This window comes from Patiria miniata, unplaced genomic scaffold (assembly GCF_015706575.1).
Source record: "Patiria miniata isolate m_02_andy unplaced genomic scaffold, ASM1570657v1 HiC_scaffold_24, whole genome shotgun sequence".
Taxonomy (NCBI): domain Eukaryota; kingdom Metazoa; phylum Echinodermata; class Asteroidea; order Valvatida; family Asterinidae; genus Patiria; species Patiria miniata.
In genome coordinates this window covers 14,878,458-14,894,390 of record NW_024037063.1, presented here as the reverse complement: position 1 = coordinate 14,894,390, position 15,933 = coordinate 14,878,458, and the positions used below count along the sequence as shown (strand labels likewise).

General features: G+C 41.5%; 1 protein-coding gene across 2 annotated transcripts; it reads right to left on the bottom strand.

The window, feature by feature from the left end:
* Positions 1 to 943: 943 nt before the first annotated feature.
* On the bottom strand, positions 944 to 14,482 carry LOC119732258 (centrosomal protein of 83 kDa-like). 2 transcript variants are annotated; one of them, XM_038205706.1, is made up of 13 exons: positions 14,381 to 14,482; positions 12,305 to 12,507; positions 10,669 to 10,819; positions 9,187 to 9,411; positions 8,835 to 8,958; positions 8,120 to 8,244; positions 7,154 to 7,400; positions 6,633 to 6,777; positions 5,747 to 5,896; positions 4,388 to 4,751; positions 3,858 to 3,958; positions 2,650 to 2,824; positions 944 to 1,574 (listed from the first exon to the last, which is right to left on the bottom strand). In XM_038205706.1, exons 2-13 carry the CDS (start codon positions 12,487 to 12,489, stop codon positions 1,416 to 1,418), a joined length of 2,151 nt encoding a protein of 716 aa, XP_038061634.1. In that variant the 5' UTR covers positions 12,490 to 12,507; positions 14,381 to 14,482; the 3' UTR covers positions 944 to 1,415. The 2 variants fall into 2 exon arrangements, with proteins under 2 accessions (XP_038061634.1, XP_038061633.1); XM_038205705.1 differs by having other exon boundaries at positions 14,364 to 14,439.
* Positions 14,483 to 15,933: the final 1,451 nt, after the last annotated feature.

Here is a 15,933-nt window from a genome sequence, read left to right as displayed (position 1 = left end):
ACCCTTTGAGCTACCCTTTAAGTGGAAAGTCAACTTTCAGAGTAATATGTAAAACCCTTTAAAACCCTGCAGTTCAGTTTCAGGTGAAGGGATATGAAATGTTTAAAGGGAATATACATCATTTGCTTTTGCTGTAATTTTCAGAAATGGATGGAATTGGGGGGTTGGAAATATATAGCAAATATAGTTACACTGACTTTTTTAGGTTTTGGGTTCAAAAATGCTATAAAAACCAAGAAAAAGAATCATTTTCCTGTAGTCTGGTTCCCTGACTCCATTTAAGAAGAAACAGAGCAGTTTACATGCATTGGGGAATTGTAAGGTCAGGGAACCAGTCTAGCTGGCTTGTACCCGTTCATAGGTGGGTAATCGATTGCAAACAAGTGCGATGGTCAATTGGGGCCAGTATTTGAAGAAAAAAAGCCAGTTTTTTTCCAACGCTGGTCAGCCGATCAGCATTGGAAATTGATACAAAAATACCTACCACTTTTCTTGAAAATGACAGTATACCAGGTGCCATGATTTTACAGGATGCTTTACACTGTCATGCACTAATAGTCCAGCAAGATATTTCAAAATGATTTGGTAGTTTTATTTTTGGATGTTTGCAAATGTTGTAACTGTGTCGCCAGAGAGTCACTGCACACAAAAACAGCACTGTGGAGAGCAGTGAAGCGTGACTGAATCTGCCTGCTTGCCCTGAGCTTAACCACACAAAAGAATTGTGCAGGGATTTGAGGTGGTATCCATACTCCACAGAAGATTGCCTCAAAGGAATTTGAAGTGTGGGCGCTAACTCTATCAGCAAAAGTGTTTTTGCAAAACTTGAAGGGTTGTGAGGTGCAGAAGACTAGGAGGGTTTAATGACTAGACAAATGTACAGTGAGAAGTAGTCACATAAACTGCCAAGAAATCCTGGATGTAACTGTTGTGAGTATTTTTCTTGCTCGCTCATGATCTTCAATCTGATGTTCCATTACATGAGTAGTTGTTGAAGCTCAGGAAAAGTCTTGACAACATGACTGTCGCACTGCATTTAGTACCTCCAAACTCAATTGTGTGATCTTGTGGAAGATATTTAGACATCTATTGAAATTTGACAAAAATATGTGTTGCATCTTAGTGAACTTGACCAGGAAAGGAGATTTCTTGAGAGCAAGTGTCTTTCAAATTTCATCCGAGATCACAGCTCTGCATAAGCTCAGATTAGAAGTTCATAATACGTGAGAATTTTGTGTTAAGCTGAGCCTGGCTTATATTTGATCTTGAAATTAAGACGACTCATAAAATGAGATCTGTAACACTCTTGTTTCTGTTTTGTAATATTTCGTCCCATCTTCAAACAGAATAATCAATGCTAACATCCCTGAATAGTTTTTTTTTAAGATATCCATGATCACAGACAGGTACCCTGCTTAGTTCTCCTTGTCCTCATCACTACGAGGAGACAGGATGTCAGTCCTGGAACTGAGGGGTGCTTCACCAAGCAATGCATCCATTTGGAGTTTCTGGTTTTCATTCAGGTCGTCCAGACGACGCCTGATCAGAGTCAGGTCTTCGTGGTGGAGTCTCTCCTGGAAACAGAAAAAGAAAAGCAACAAATGTAAAACTCTGCAAAACTTTTAATAGATAGACAATCAATGTTTTCTGGTTTTCCCTCTTCGCCACAAAATGAGTATTCGGACATGCAGTAAATTTTACATATACATCATCCCTGCACAAGTACCCCCTCACTTGGTTACAGAGAGAGAGTTGGGGGAGACCACTGGAAGGGACTCGATACAGCCGCCACCCGTATGTCTGGTGCTCACACGAAGTAGATAAATGTGTGTTCTTCATGTCTGCGTGCGAGCAACGTGTCTCCAACCCTGCGCTCTCGAGTTCTTGAAGCGCCACGTTCTGTTCATGCATATGCATCCACACTGTTTACTCTTCATTTTGACAAAAAAGCTATAAACCCAATTTCGTGGAAGTCTGCGCTTTACGATCAACGTTTAAATGTGCTTTTCAGTGTTAACAAAGAAATTTTGTGTTAACTCCCCTCCCCAGCACCAACCCCCACCAGTCCCCCCACCCCTCCCCACCCCACCCCAAAGGATCAATAGTTACAGCTCGTACATACGCTTCAAAGTTCTTTGCTCAACAGTGCACTATGCTAACCTAACAATTTTTTGAAAGTTGAACAAAGAAATTGACTGGGAGCGGGGTTTGAATCTGCGACCGTTCCGACATTCTACCAACTGAGCTATCCAGCCCTACTTTGGTAGTTCCCCAATTTGTCAATGTCTTTGTTTAAGGGGTGCTAATATGCTGACCAAATATAGACCTGTCCTTTCAGTAAAGAGTTTTACGTTAAGGTAAAAGCTATTTGGCTCTGAACAAATCCCTTTTCAGCCAAGTAGACAAAAATCAGAAAGGTTCCTAAGGGCTCAGTACAGATCTAAGCCCTCTGAACAATTAGTATTTATGTTTGTTATTGTGTGCTGCTTTTGTTTTATATTCTCTAAAATTTCTTCTAATCTCCATGTACTTCTTCTTTAGCTTATGGTTGAATAGAAATAAATATTGTATTGAATTGACTAATACTGAATGGAGAATTTGGGTTATTTTTTGGCCATATATTTCATTATCATTAGACTACCACCATACCTGTTCCACTGCCACTCTGGCAAACGGCGTGGATGCATCTACCGGTCCCGTCACATCAATCAGTGGCAAGGTTGCGTTGGCCCCCGCTAAGAGACTCCTGAACTCGGTATGACGACGTTGCAGGTCCCTCAGACGCTGGACAGCCTTGGCGTAAGTCTCCTTGGGAATCTTATTCCTGTTAATTGCAATTTGACAAGAAAGACTGCAGGTTAGGAACCTGTTAAAACATATGCCCATATGTCTCACTTGTTACTCACAGGGCAAATTTGCTAATGCTCTTCTAGCCACAGAATTTCCTCTACAATGATCACCATAGACCTTCATCATGCTGCCACCATTTCAGTCATGTTCCCTGTATCCCATAACAGCACTGAATGATAAAGTATTTTTGTGCAAAAAGGAACCAGACTATTTTCCTTCTAGCCTCACTTTGGTTAAGTTTTTTTAAATGAGAAAAATCCAAATGGCCGCAATATGATAATGGTCTATTGAACGATTACAGAGCTAGCAAAATAATTCTACACTTGACATAGAAATCGTAGGTTGTAGTATAGGGTCATTCCGTGTCAAATCAACACAATTTTGGACCCGACCCTCACAGATTGAAACGATATTTGGTGTGATGATTGGTCCTATATGAGAAACCCCAAAACTGATTTTTTTTTTTTTTTTTTTGGGAATTTGACTTGTTAGTTTTTGAGATTATGGGTCAACAAACTTTTGACTAATTACCATGGCCTCCGAACTTTAAATACTTGTATCTCAAAAACTATGGAGTACCGAAGTGAATACGTCACGCGCACAAATGTGTGTGAAAGACGTTAGCGCGTGATTCAGCCCGTGAACCAACACGAGCGTGTTCTCCATTCGTTTGCACTACACTTTCTGGTTCCAAATGACGTCACACTTCGGTACTCCATAGCGCCTACAAAGCCAAGTTGTACATCATATTAAAGCTGTTTGAATGGCCTCCATTTCATAAAATCAAACTAAAATCATAGCACCAAGCGCAGAGAAAATGTGCAAGAAATGACCTTTAACCTCGAATTACAAAAAAAAATATTCTTCAATTTCTGAGTGAGGCTGAAAATATCAGGTTTGTTTCCCCCAGATTTTGGGCTGAAAAATAAAATAATCCCGCGCCTGGGTATGGTCACTGTCAAAATAAACCCGGCCTAAACTGGTTAAACCATTCCTAGCGTGCTCACCTGAGTGCCTGCTTCTCTAGTTTGAGTTCTTCTTTCTTAGCTTCTAGTAATTGCACTTTCTCATTCAGACGGTCGACTACCTTCTGGTACTTCCTCTTTTTCTGCGTGGTGAAAAAAAAACTATTTAGGTAAATAGAATGCATTAAACATCGATACAAAAAACATGAATCTCAAACTCAAATGAATCTTCTATTTATGGCAAATGTTTCTAATTTGCAGGATGATTCAAAGTAAAGTTGTACAAGGAAAACAGAATGCGGAGTAGTACAAAGGTTCTTGTAATGCTTTGTACATTCAACAGGATTACAGAAATCTTTCTTAAAAGGAAGGCAGATTTTTAAAAAAAGGTCCTTTTTATAGTTCCATTTAAAACATTTGGGATCATTTGTGAATGGATTCTGAATTCTTTTGTTGTTTAAATATGTAAGTATCCCAACCAAAGCGCTAGACTATTGAGTCCCGAGTCCATCACTGAAAAACCGGGAGTTCAATATTTGGGAATCTGGGGATAGTCTCAACTTTGCCGTCACCTTCCTGTGCATCTTGGCCACCTCCTCCGCCCTCTGGTGCCCCGCCCTAATCTCCGTCTCCAATTCCTCCACCCTGCGCTCCGCCTGTCGTCTCTCGTCTCCCAGGGCCACCTTGTGTTGCTCTAGCTTGGCGTGGGCGACCTCCACGGTCCGCTCGGCCTCGGCCCGGGCTGCCCGCACCTCGTCCCTCATCATGCCGGTGGTGGTCTTGAGGCGGTCATTCTCGGTGCTCAGTTCTTGCTCTGCGGCTTGCAGGCTGTGCAGCTCCATGGTGGTCTGCTGGAGTTGCTGCTGCAGGTCGTTGCACTGCGACTGCTGCTTTTCTAGGTCCTCGGCGAGGGTGTTGCGGTGGTCTATCCTGGCCCTGATCACGTGAAGAGGAATCAGTGAATTGTTCATGGAATTACAAAAGACTTGATGAATCAAAAACCAGGTTTAAATTCCTGTGAAACTGGTAACTATAGTTCATCCAACGATTGCTCCCTTTCAAGAGAAACATTTCTTTTCTTTTAAACCGGTGCATCTCTCATTTGCTTTTCATTTCAATTGCTTTTCTTAATAGCACTTTACCTTGATTGGTTTTCAGTATTGTAATGATCAACTTCTATAAAAAAAAAATTAAAAAAAATTAAAAAAACACAACCACTTTGCACATGGGCTTTCACTGATCGCAGTTTTCGTTGTTCAAATTCACTGACAATGAGAGTACCCAATGTCTATAAAGACAGTTTGCTGTCCAGATGCAAGGGGTATAATTGGCTAAATTCTTCGTGTATGTTTAACTAATTGTTCAGCTCAAAGTGATGCTGGTTGGAGACTGTGAGCTGATATATAAATATGCTCAAACATTATAGTACACTGTTTCAATTCTGTCAAATTCAGTCACTTAATTCCAAACAAAAGTGTTAAGCTAGCAAATGTTTGGGCATGTATCCGCTCCGTTCACAAGTACCCCCTCACCGGCAAAGAAAGCACAGTTGGGGGTGACCGACCGACGCCATCTTGCCTGACTGCAATTTTGCCGCGACGCACGGCCGTACCATAATGTGCCACTGCGTGAACATAGTACACATCCCCTGGTGTACGTGCATCACACACAAGGAACGGTGCGCGTCAACCAGCTAAATGTCCCACCCATGGGACGTCATTGCTAGGTAAAAGGGCGCCCTCTTTCGTTGGCGCACATAGCCAATAGCAATTTCCCTTGTTCATTTCGGCGAATCTCGCCACTATAAGAGCAAACTTTTTCTGTTCACTCTGCATGAGGTCTCCGTTATTGAAAACTGTAGACAAGGCTTGAAATCCAAGATCTACAACAATGAAAAGCTTCACTGTGTCTGCTGCCCCCTGTGGGCTCACCTGAGTGCAAGCATATCCTTCTCTGTCTGATCTCTCCTCTGATTGGCTGATTTCACTTGCTCCTCCCACTTTTCCCTCTCCGCGTGCCTCTGTGATTCTTCTTCTATCTTGAGCTTGTCAAACTCATGGAGTCTGGCCTCCAGCTCCAAGCTGTGCAAATCACAACGATAAAAAAGACAAAACAATATTTGTAGTCGATGGAAGAAAAATTCTGAAATAGCAAATTATGGGGAAAATTATCTATACTCTCTCTCTCTCTCTCTCTCTCTCTCTCTCTCGGCTGTCACTCATAAGAGTGTGACGTTTGGATAATAGTTTAGGGTTATGGATTGGTTGATGTCTTTTCTTTCGCAGGGGTTTCGGCAGTTGGTTTTTCTCCACAATCTGTAGAGCGTCTCTAGTTAAGGTTCGTCATGCAACCCGATCAGGCATAATTTTGCCAAAGAAAGTTGTTTTGAAAAATGAAAACGACATTGTACACAAAAAGATCTGTATATTACTAAATATACCATTAGGGAGACATGTTATCGTAATTTCTTCAAAATTAGGGAGGCACTGGTCATTAGGGAGACACATAACTGTCTCCCTAATGGCACAGCCCGCCTTTAAAGGCAAAATTTTACTGACACAATTAGGTTATATTTGTTGCTCGTGGTCTAATTAGTAAACATACCGAAATTCGTGGAAAAAGGACAAGGGAAGATTGGGTTAGGGCACATTTAAGTTGGAAAAAATTGTGTGCACAAGTCTATGGGAAAGTCTCCCTAATGACCCATTCCCAGTAATTATTATTCTAACAATAATTAAAACTTTTTTTCGTCCCAGCTGCCCAGAATGGTCTGTTTTGATGAAAATGCCCACATGGTGATGACTATTTCACTCTTACTTGTGTTGTTCTAGTCTGTTGATCTTCTCCCATTCTTCCTCCCTGGCGGCTTGGATGCGGCGACCTGCTTCCTTCTCTCTCTCACCTACAGCCTGAGCCTGCATCTCTGAGGCTTTCTTCAAGATCTCCAGATTGGATTGGCAACCTGATCATTCAAGTCAAAAACAAATACTCAGAATTTAAAACTAATAATCAATGTTTTGACCCTCCCGGATTCTTCTAAATCAACCAGCTTATTTGCCAATGCTGCTCTCTTTTTGTCCCATCTATCCTGAATGTTTGGCTGCAACCTCTTCATCACAAATCCTCTACCACTTCCTACCTGATCTTCCTACCTTCTAGCTCATTGGCCATCACATCTCTCTCCCCAGCCAGCTCCCCTCTACTCCTAACCACTTCAGTCTTTAGTTACCACATCTCTGTCTTACCTTCTAGCTCATTGGCCATTGCATCTCTCTCCCCATCCAGCTCCCCTCTACTCCTAACCACTTCAGTCTTTAGCTACCACATCTCTGTCTTACCTTCTAGCTCATTGGCCATCACATCTCTCTCCCTCTCCAACTCTCCTCTGCTCCTAACCATCTCCATCTTCAGCTCAGTTACTTCCATCTTCCGTCGGTGCTCTGCCTCCTCCAGCTGACCTCTCAGCTCCATGGTGCGCTTCTCGGCATCGTGTGCCTTGGTGGACATGGCTCTCTGGCCGTCCATGGCAGATGCCATGTCACTCTCAAGCTGATCGATGTGGAGTTTTAAAGATTCTTTCTCAGCCTGGGAAGAAAACATACAGTAAGAGGGAAGCCATAGGTGCAGGGTAAAGGATTTGCAACTTAAAAATGCACATAAACGTGAAATATCTTTAGGTTTTCCATGAAGCCCCGTTTTCGTTTTGAAAACTCCCCACAAATGGCATTCCAACCTTTCTTTTTTGATTGTCCGAGAAGTTACTAAGTTATTTGTAAAGTTGGTACTCGATTCCATAATCTGGAACCGGTTCCTGACATCAGCGGTCGGGTACTCGGGTACCAGGTTCCGATGCACAGCCTTACTGATAATGTCTTTCTCTTAAACTCAACAAATTTGATTTCAGACAAATGTCTGAAACATCTCAAGCATGTTGAAAAATAAAGAGACAGGAAGGAAGTTGTATAAAAGAGCAGACAAGAGAAGGAAGACTTAGATGATGTTGAGCTTCCTGATGCAAACGTGGTTCATCACAGGAAGACATCATGTAATGGTTGTGAAACGTTTCTGAAAGCGGAGGGACGTAGTCCGTACGTCTCTGACGTAGTCCTCACGGTGGAGAGAAAACATCCCCCTTAACCCGCCTTCTGATTCCCCTGCCTTTGACATCACTGCAAGGGAGATACACTCCACTGGCTCAGGACTAATTGTTCAGATCTTTCAACTCAGTTGGTGGTTGAGACCTTTTTCAAAATTTGACGGTCTGATATCTACAGCTTTAATATCTTTCCTTCCTTGTAACCTACCTCCAATGCCTTGATGGTAGCTACGTGCTCTGTCAGCTGTCGTGCCTGTAACCTCGACACGTGGTCGGACTGCAACCCTGTCTGCTCTCGCTGGACACGGATCTCTTCCAATTCAGTCAAAAGACCTACAACGATTTCATAAATTAAAGCAAAAAATATCACTTTTGAAACAAAATTAAACTTTACAGTACACTACTCATAACAGGAACACATCCAAGGAAGAATATCTTTCAAAGCCGTGAGTCATCAAAGGTGACTGGCTATTTCAAAGATGTCCTGGCCAGGCTATTTTTTGAGTGACAGCTATTTTTTTTAGTAATACAAAAGTGATTCATTTTTTTAATGAGACTAGAACGGGAAAAAAAGGCAGAGAAAGAAAACAAATCAGCCAGGTTTAGGAATGAATGATTATTTAAAATGTTCAAATTGAGGCCCTAAAATACTTCAGTTCTTGTAGGTTAGACCGGTTCCCCCACCCAAAAAAAAAAAAAAGAAACAGTAATGTAGGGACTGGTAACCAGCCAACTCCCTGTGACGATCTGAGTGTTGCCATTAGCAAAAATTTAGTTTTTAAAACATTTTTTTTTATTTGTTGGGTTTCTTTTGTTATGATAAATAAAAAATAGTTGAAACTTTGCATGGAGAAAAAAAAATTGAATTTGTTGAGAAGGAAGACAACTACATATTTAAGGTGTCAAAATTAAATGGTGCTTACCCTTGACTTTCAAGTGGAGCTGAGCGTTATCGCGTTGCAGAGTGCGGACTCGCTGGCCATCGTGGCTGTTATCCTGGGAGAACTTGGCAACTATGGCTTCCTTGTCCTTGTGCAGATTCTCAATCTTTACCGACATAGGGAAAAAAGATTTTGATGAAACACGTTATCAATTAATCAAATAAAGGTATGTACAGTTGATATAGCCTGCTCTGAATAGCTGAGACCAGACTGTGCTGATCTCGACCTGCTAAAGAAAACTAGTCCCATGGCCTGATGAACAGGGGTAATAATTATGAAGCACTTTGAGACTTTGGTATGAAGCGTTTTATGAGCACCACATATCATTACATACCTCAGTCTCATACTGTAGTTTCATCTCCTCAACGACGCGTTTGTGCTCGGTCGTCTCGTGCTCATACTCAGACTTCAGGAAGGAGTGTTCATATCTTAGCTTGTTGTACTCAGTGCGGTAGTGCTCCAACTCTTCCTCCACTTTGTTGAAGCGTTCCCTGAAGGGTTCCTCCAGGCTCTCTGCTATATGAACCTTCATCACTTCAAGCTTCTCTGGCGTAATTGCCTACAAAGGTGATTGCCACATCAACACATTCAAATAGTTAACCTTATACAACACCTGAATAAATCCCCGTCACCTAATTGGTGGATCGTTGATCACATGTCACTGAATTATTCGTACCAATGCACGGCCCGCGCGTGGCGCGCAGCGCACAGTGCAATGGAAGTTCTAATGCACGGTGAATATAACTTCCATTGCACGGTGTCACTGCTGCTGGTGGTGGCGCTGTTTTAAATCGAGGTAAATTGAATATGATGTTTCTCAACCTGTTGAACAGTTTGCATTAATATAAATATGATGAACTTGTCGAACTTTTAAACAGTTTTTAACCTGAATAAATTGGCTAATAAAAGTCAACCAATCAGATGACAAGGATTTATTCAGATGTTATATAAAACAAATATTGAGTGTTTCACGTTCGTGCAATGGAAAGAATAATTTCATTCGGTGACAGATGAAAAAGTTCCATTCCATCTGTCACCTCATGAAATTATTCTTACCATTGGACTCACAAACATTCATTTTTTGTATATTATACAACTTTAGTTAACATAGCGTGTGATATGATATGTACTTGCAGGCTGAAAGAGGTATCAGATACTAGGCAATTAGAATAATCAATGACAAACGGCAAGTGACTTTTTGGTCCCTGCGATCTCATTTGATTCCTTCATATCCTATAGCTCCATATCTTAAGCTAAGTAACACCTTCTTTTACTTGCAAAACACACAATGGCCAAAACCTAAATAATAAAATATAAACCCTAACCAAGAATGGGACCTTATCTATCGAAAAATATGCAAAAGTTGATTTGTAATATCCTCATGATTCAACACAATCATTATCACATTATTACTGGTCCCACATTTTCGGATAAACTCTAACCCTCCCTGAACCTTCACATTCATCAGGAGGATCGGGAAGGTTTTTTTTTGGGGGGGGGGGAGGACAGGGGGGGGGGGGGGACAGGGGGGCAGGGGACTTACGAAGGTGGAGGCCAGCGACTTATTCTTTAGATTGAACTTAATAGTCCTTGAAAGTTGACTTACAAAAGAGCAGCATTGGATTTCCGCAAAACGGAGAATTTTGGAAGATTTACAAAGGTTCCGACAAAAATAAATGCCTTGATAGTTAGAGTTAAAAGAGAGGAACCAGCTTTCCAACTTTATGAACTTTTGTTTTTTTCTCAACTGTGTGTGTGTGTAAATGTTCGTTGCAAATGCACACTGAAACAGAGCAGAGGTAAAGACATAGCTCACCTGCGTTTTGACTTCTTCCAATTCTGTGATCTTCTCTGCTAGTTCCTTACTAGCTCGGGCCATCAGCGATTGGAAGCGGCCCTCCATGGCTGCACTTTCCTCCTTGGTCTGTTCAAGGTCTCGCTGCAACCGACGATAATCATCCTGAATTCTGGAAACAAAATCAGAACTTTAACACAAATTTTGGACTGAACAGCATGCAACTGCTGCAGTACTCATAATCCAATATGATTACTTTCTCTACTACGACTCATGGTCTGTCCCCTTTATGTTTTAAGAAAGTCGAGCGAATTTTTCTAGTTTCAAAAATATTAAAACTAGGCATCAGACAATTTAGGTTAAAATCACTAACAAGTTTGATAACATTATAATACTTTGAAAATTAATCATTTAGTAGAAACTCAGTAAAAGTCACTCTCTTTGATTAAACAAATTTTACTCTGAATCGTCTTGTACCTCTTTTCTGTCAGATGAAGTGAATTTACACTCTTTGGAGAAAAAAAAAGAGAATTCTTGACCAATCAAGGTTTTAAAATGTTGTTTCTCGCACGTCCACAGAATGCGATACACTGTGCGGCAGGAATCACAACTAGCACTTAACAACTTGTTTTTTTTAGAGTCCAAATTTTGACCCCCAAAATTTGTTCTCGCATGGTTCTCACAAAATAACACAAAAACGCCCAGTTTTAAAGCCAGAGTCCATCATTTGCAGCTATCCAAAAAGTAACTGGCGTAATTATTGTTGAAAAACATACTTGGTTGAAAGATAGTGAGGGGACTAAACTCTCTGTGAAATTATTCTTTCTGGCAAGCTGTCATTTTGAAGAAATCAACGAAAGAAGGCCTTTCCAACGGTGCTTCTTAAGAAGCACCGTTGGAAATTTCCGTTAGTAGTTCGTTTTTTTATTCGGTGAAGCGTGCGCAAGGGTTGACACGACGCACGCGCGCACGCGCAGTTGCTATAATTCGTCGGATTGGTGCGCGACATCGCGTAACTGCAATCGGCTCAGTGAGAACGTGTCTCGGATGCTGAATTCAGGCCCAATTCAAAACATGATTCAGCAACTTTTGATTTGAATCGAGATCCTAGAATGTTGTTTTTCTCGGAATATACAGCTGAAGCTGAGCTGAAACTTCATCAGGTTAATTGTTCAGCACCCTTCTTTACATTTTGATCACTTTTGTTGCTTCAAGCGAACAAAATGCACAACTTACAAATGATGGACTATACCTTTAAAGGATGGTTGTGTGGACGTTTACAGCTTACTTTTAAATGCTCTTTCCAATGAACACAATTTCATTTAAAATGCATTCTGTAGCCCAAATGGGGCACATTTGAAGACATAATGTCCTTTAAGAATAATAAACCGTATGTCGGTTACCCAAAAATTTTGTATGTCTACCTACAACATTTTGAATTTTTCAAATGACTGAGTGTTGTAATTCACTAGAGTTGTTCCATGAGTACGAGTACTAGTACTTTCTCATGAGTACTTTGCCATGAGTATGAGTACTTCGTCAAGAATACAAGTACGAGGATGAGACTTTTGAGTACAAAGCAATTTTTCCATGAGTACGAGTACCAAAAAAATGCATTGGAGCATGAGTACTACAACACTGAATTATCTTCACTCACTTAGTGTGTTCCGCCTTCAAGGTCTGGTAGTTGGTCTTGTGCGTCTCACAGCGCATGCGCTCATCCGCCAGCATCTTCTGAAGGGCTCCCTCATTGGCCAGCTTGGGTAAGGTCTGCGATAAACCCGCCTCCTCCAGTCCCACCGATGTCATGGTTGGGAAGAGGCTGGTTCCCGGTGTCGCCATGGTGAAAATGTCGGTCCCCTGTCATCATGAGAAATTGGATAAAACACAGGATTTTAAGGAATACAATTAATGCACATCATGTATAGACAATTAACTACAAAAACATAAAAATTGTTGCTCAATCAAACATTTGGTAGGTGCACAATGTCAGTTAACTTGTGCATGCATGTTTACTAAAGTAAAGTCAGAGGAAAGAATGTTGCAACCTGACGCTACTTTTTTCTTCGAATATCATCTTATTTTTCCCTTAAATGACCTATCAGCCATCAGAAAGTGATAGGCTGTGTCCTAAAATAAAAAGTCAAAATTAGCAGGGGTTGACAAATTTTGAATTTTGACTGAGTCTGACTCTGAGTCTGAGAAAGCACTTAGAAATTTTCAGACCAGTCCCATGGTAGCTGGAGTTACCCAGCCCTGAGTTTTATCATTGGGTTGTCTATTAGGGCTGGAGCTAGTTTTTCTCGTAACTTGTAGTAACTTGTTGTAGTCTCGTAACTTGTAGTATAGTCGAGTTGGCCAGCTATCGTACATTCATAGTGCAGTGTTACTCGACGGTTGCCGTTCCAGTACCGCACTGTGATGCAAGTGAACCTCTTATTAACCCTAACCGCCCTGAATCCTCCAAAATCCTTTTTGCAAATTGGAGGAATTTGCAGGATTGAGGTTACATGGCCAAAGTGCGTTGCTGATTTCGGAGTACGCACTGTGTCAAGGTCTTGGGCCGGACCTTGTGTTGTTTATGCTCAGCCGTGCATAAATTTAGTCCTTGATTATACTTGACAACCTCCGTACTGCTCCAGGATGTCACTGCCTCTGCCTCAGCCTATTGACAGTCATAGCCGGAGGATTTTGCAGGATTCAGGCAGTGGTCACCCCTCCATGGACCATATTCAAGAAACAACGGTGGAATTTGCAGGATTGAGGCTATATGCTATTTTTCCATGAGGCCAATTGGAGGATTTTGCAGGATTGAGGCTACATCCTAGCAAAAAGGCCTAGGGAGTTAGGCTTAATGCATGAAACAGTCATCGGGTATTACGCTTCCGTGTCACGTCATGCACCGACCGCAAAAACGCCGAGTACCAGCGAGCTGTACGTGCATGGTAATCGACCGCCATTCATTGTACACAATTTTTTTTTGTGCACAAACCAATTGCGGTCCTGGCCATGCCAGCAAGGTTGTCAGGTTAGCCGTTATTCCTCCTGTTTTCACTGCAATTGTAGGCTGAATCTTCATCGTGGATCGTTTTTTACTTCAAGGACCTGTGTAATGGTTATTCCAGGCAAGTTTGGGGTGAGTTGCAGTTGCAATTAGTGTGTAACGGGGACAAAATTGAACATTTTCCAAAAATTTTTGCCTATACTACAAGTTACGAGAAAAACTAGCTCCAGCCCTAATAGACAACCCAATGATAAAACTCAGGGCTGGGTAACTCCAGCTAGTCCCATGGGGTTTGTGCACAGGGTGAAAAGCGATGGCCAGATATGGGAATCTTTCCAAAAAGACATGTATCTGGGACTGAGAACCATTTCCAATTTTGTTAGGAAATACCGTTTTATTCCTCCATGGAAATACTTAGAAAATGTTCTTGACTCGCCATAGACCCGTGAACGAACGCCACGTTCACGGGTCTAGACTCGTCATAGACATTGTACACAACCACTGACAACACGGGTAGGCCTACGAATGTACGATTGAAGTGGCGGCGCGGCGCGTCCGGGTTCATTCTTTCCAAGTCAGAATTACTCACCCAAATTACTGCAAATCTATCTATAACCTACCGGTTAAATTTAAATAACATATGCACACAATCTCTGAGCTTCAGCAATAAAATTACTTTTGAAAAAGAGCTAAAACACAGTTAATTTCTTACCGCAAGCTCAAAGGTACCTGAAAATCACCGATGCCTCATCGTGCAGCATTCGAATGACAACAGTAAACTATTTTTCGCTGGTATTATCTACAAGTCGAGCCAAATTCGTAGCTAGCTACAGTGACTCCACACAGAGTACCAGCGATCAAAAGGAAGTCGGAAATTAAACTGGCCAACTAGTCGGACGATGTGTTAAAGGTGCATGGGGGGCGGGGCATCATGGTGCGCACAAAAGAGGAAGAAACATAACGCAAAATAAAACAAATCATGTATGCATTGTTTTTCTTCCCCACACACAATTGTCGTAATTTTTTTTTGGAAAATTTACCATCTGGGTATATTACATGTTACCTATCGTGTGCCGTTTCAATCTGCGCAATGATTATTTTCGAAAATGTTGCGATTACAAAATGTACACACAGAAGGCACGGACATGTGATCATATGAAATACTATGTTACTGGTGTTTTTGTTTTCAAATTTCGAAGCAACCAGTATGTACGATTGCAGTCAATGCAGTGTTAATGTTGTCGAATTCATCACAAGTTATTTATATTCAATCCCAAGTCAAGTCACAAGCCATATAAAATTGGTATATGTTACAAAGGTACTCTATAATTATTACTGATCCCTTGTTACTTGTGAACAAACTTGTGAATTGACTTAATAGCGACCGGATATGTACGTCTTTCTCCCCCCCCCCCCCCCCCCCCCCCAGCCCCCAAGCCAATCGTCGGAAGAAAACCTCAAATGCATTTTGTGACTCTGGAATCGAAAGTTCGTGAGTAATATGTATAGCGCCACCTGTTGACACCAAGCTTAGTGCAAATTGTGATGAGTCCCTGGATGGCCGAGGTATTGGGTACGTGGGTGATGTGAACTTCAACGGTCGTCTTCTGGGGCTGTCAAAATCTTCGGGCGCGGCCTTGCCCTTTCGATCTCTTGCGTCACGTCAGTGCGGCCATGGAGTGAAGGAACACAAACGTTCCTTCCTCAATGGTACGTACGTGCGGCCAAGATCATTTACTAAGATCGAATTTGTAAGGATGCCAAGTTGCTCAAATACAATGTGCGTGTCGTGTCCTGCGGGGGTGACCAATGATTATACCTGTCACCTTTTTTTTTAAACGTCTTGCCCAGGTTTTAGGTTTTCAATAAGAGAAAAACAAATGTCTGTCCCAATCGATCTCATTTGTCAACATCAAGGAACAGTGGTTCTCATTAATTCTAAGGGTACATACATTTTGTTTTCGTTTTACATGTGATTCGTGTTTTATTCAAGGACCCTACTTTTGACTCATATTGCCTCCTATAGGGAATGTCATTGTACAATCATAAGTGCCGAAATATCTTGTTAAACTTATTGCTCCGTTACAGTCAATATGTAAATTCTGACATTAATGTCCAAAATCCAAATGCCAAAAGAATGGTTGCTCTATGTTTCGACACCCAGGCTATGTTCCGACACCCCTATGTTCCGATAACCCGCACATAAGATTGTGTTCAGTACTCCCCGCGATTAGGATTATTTATATTAGGGTTAGGGCTAGGGTTAGGGTTAATAAGGAATA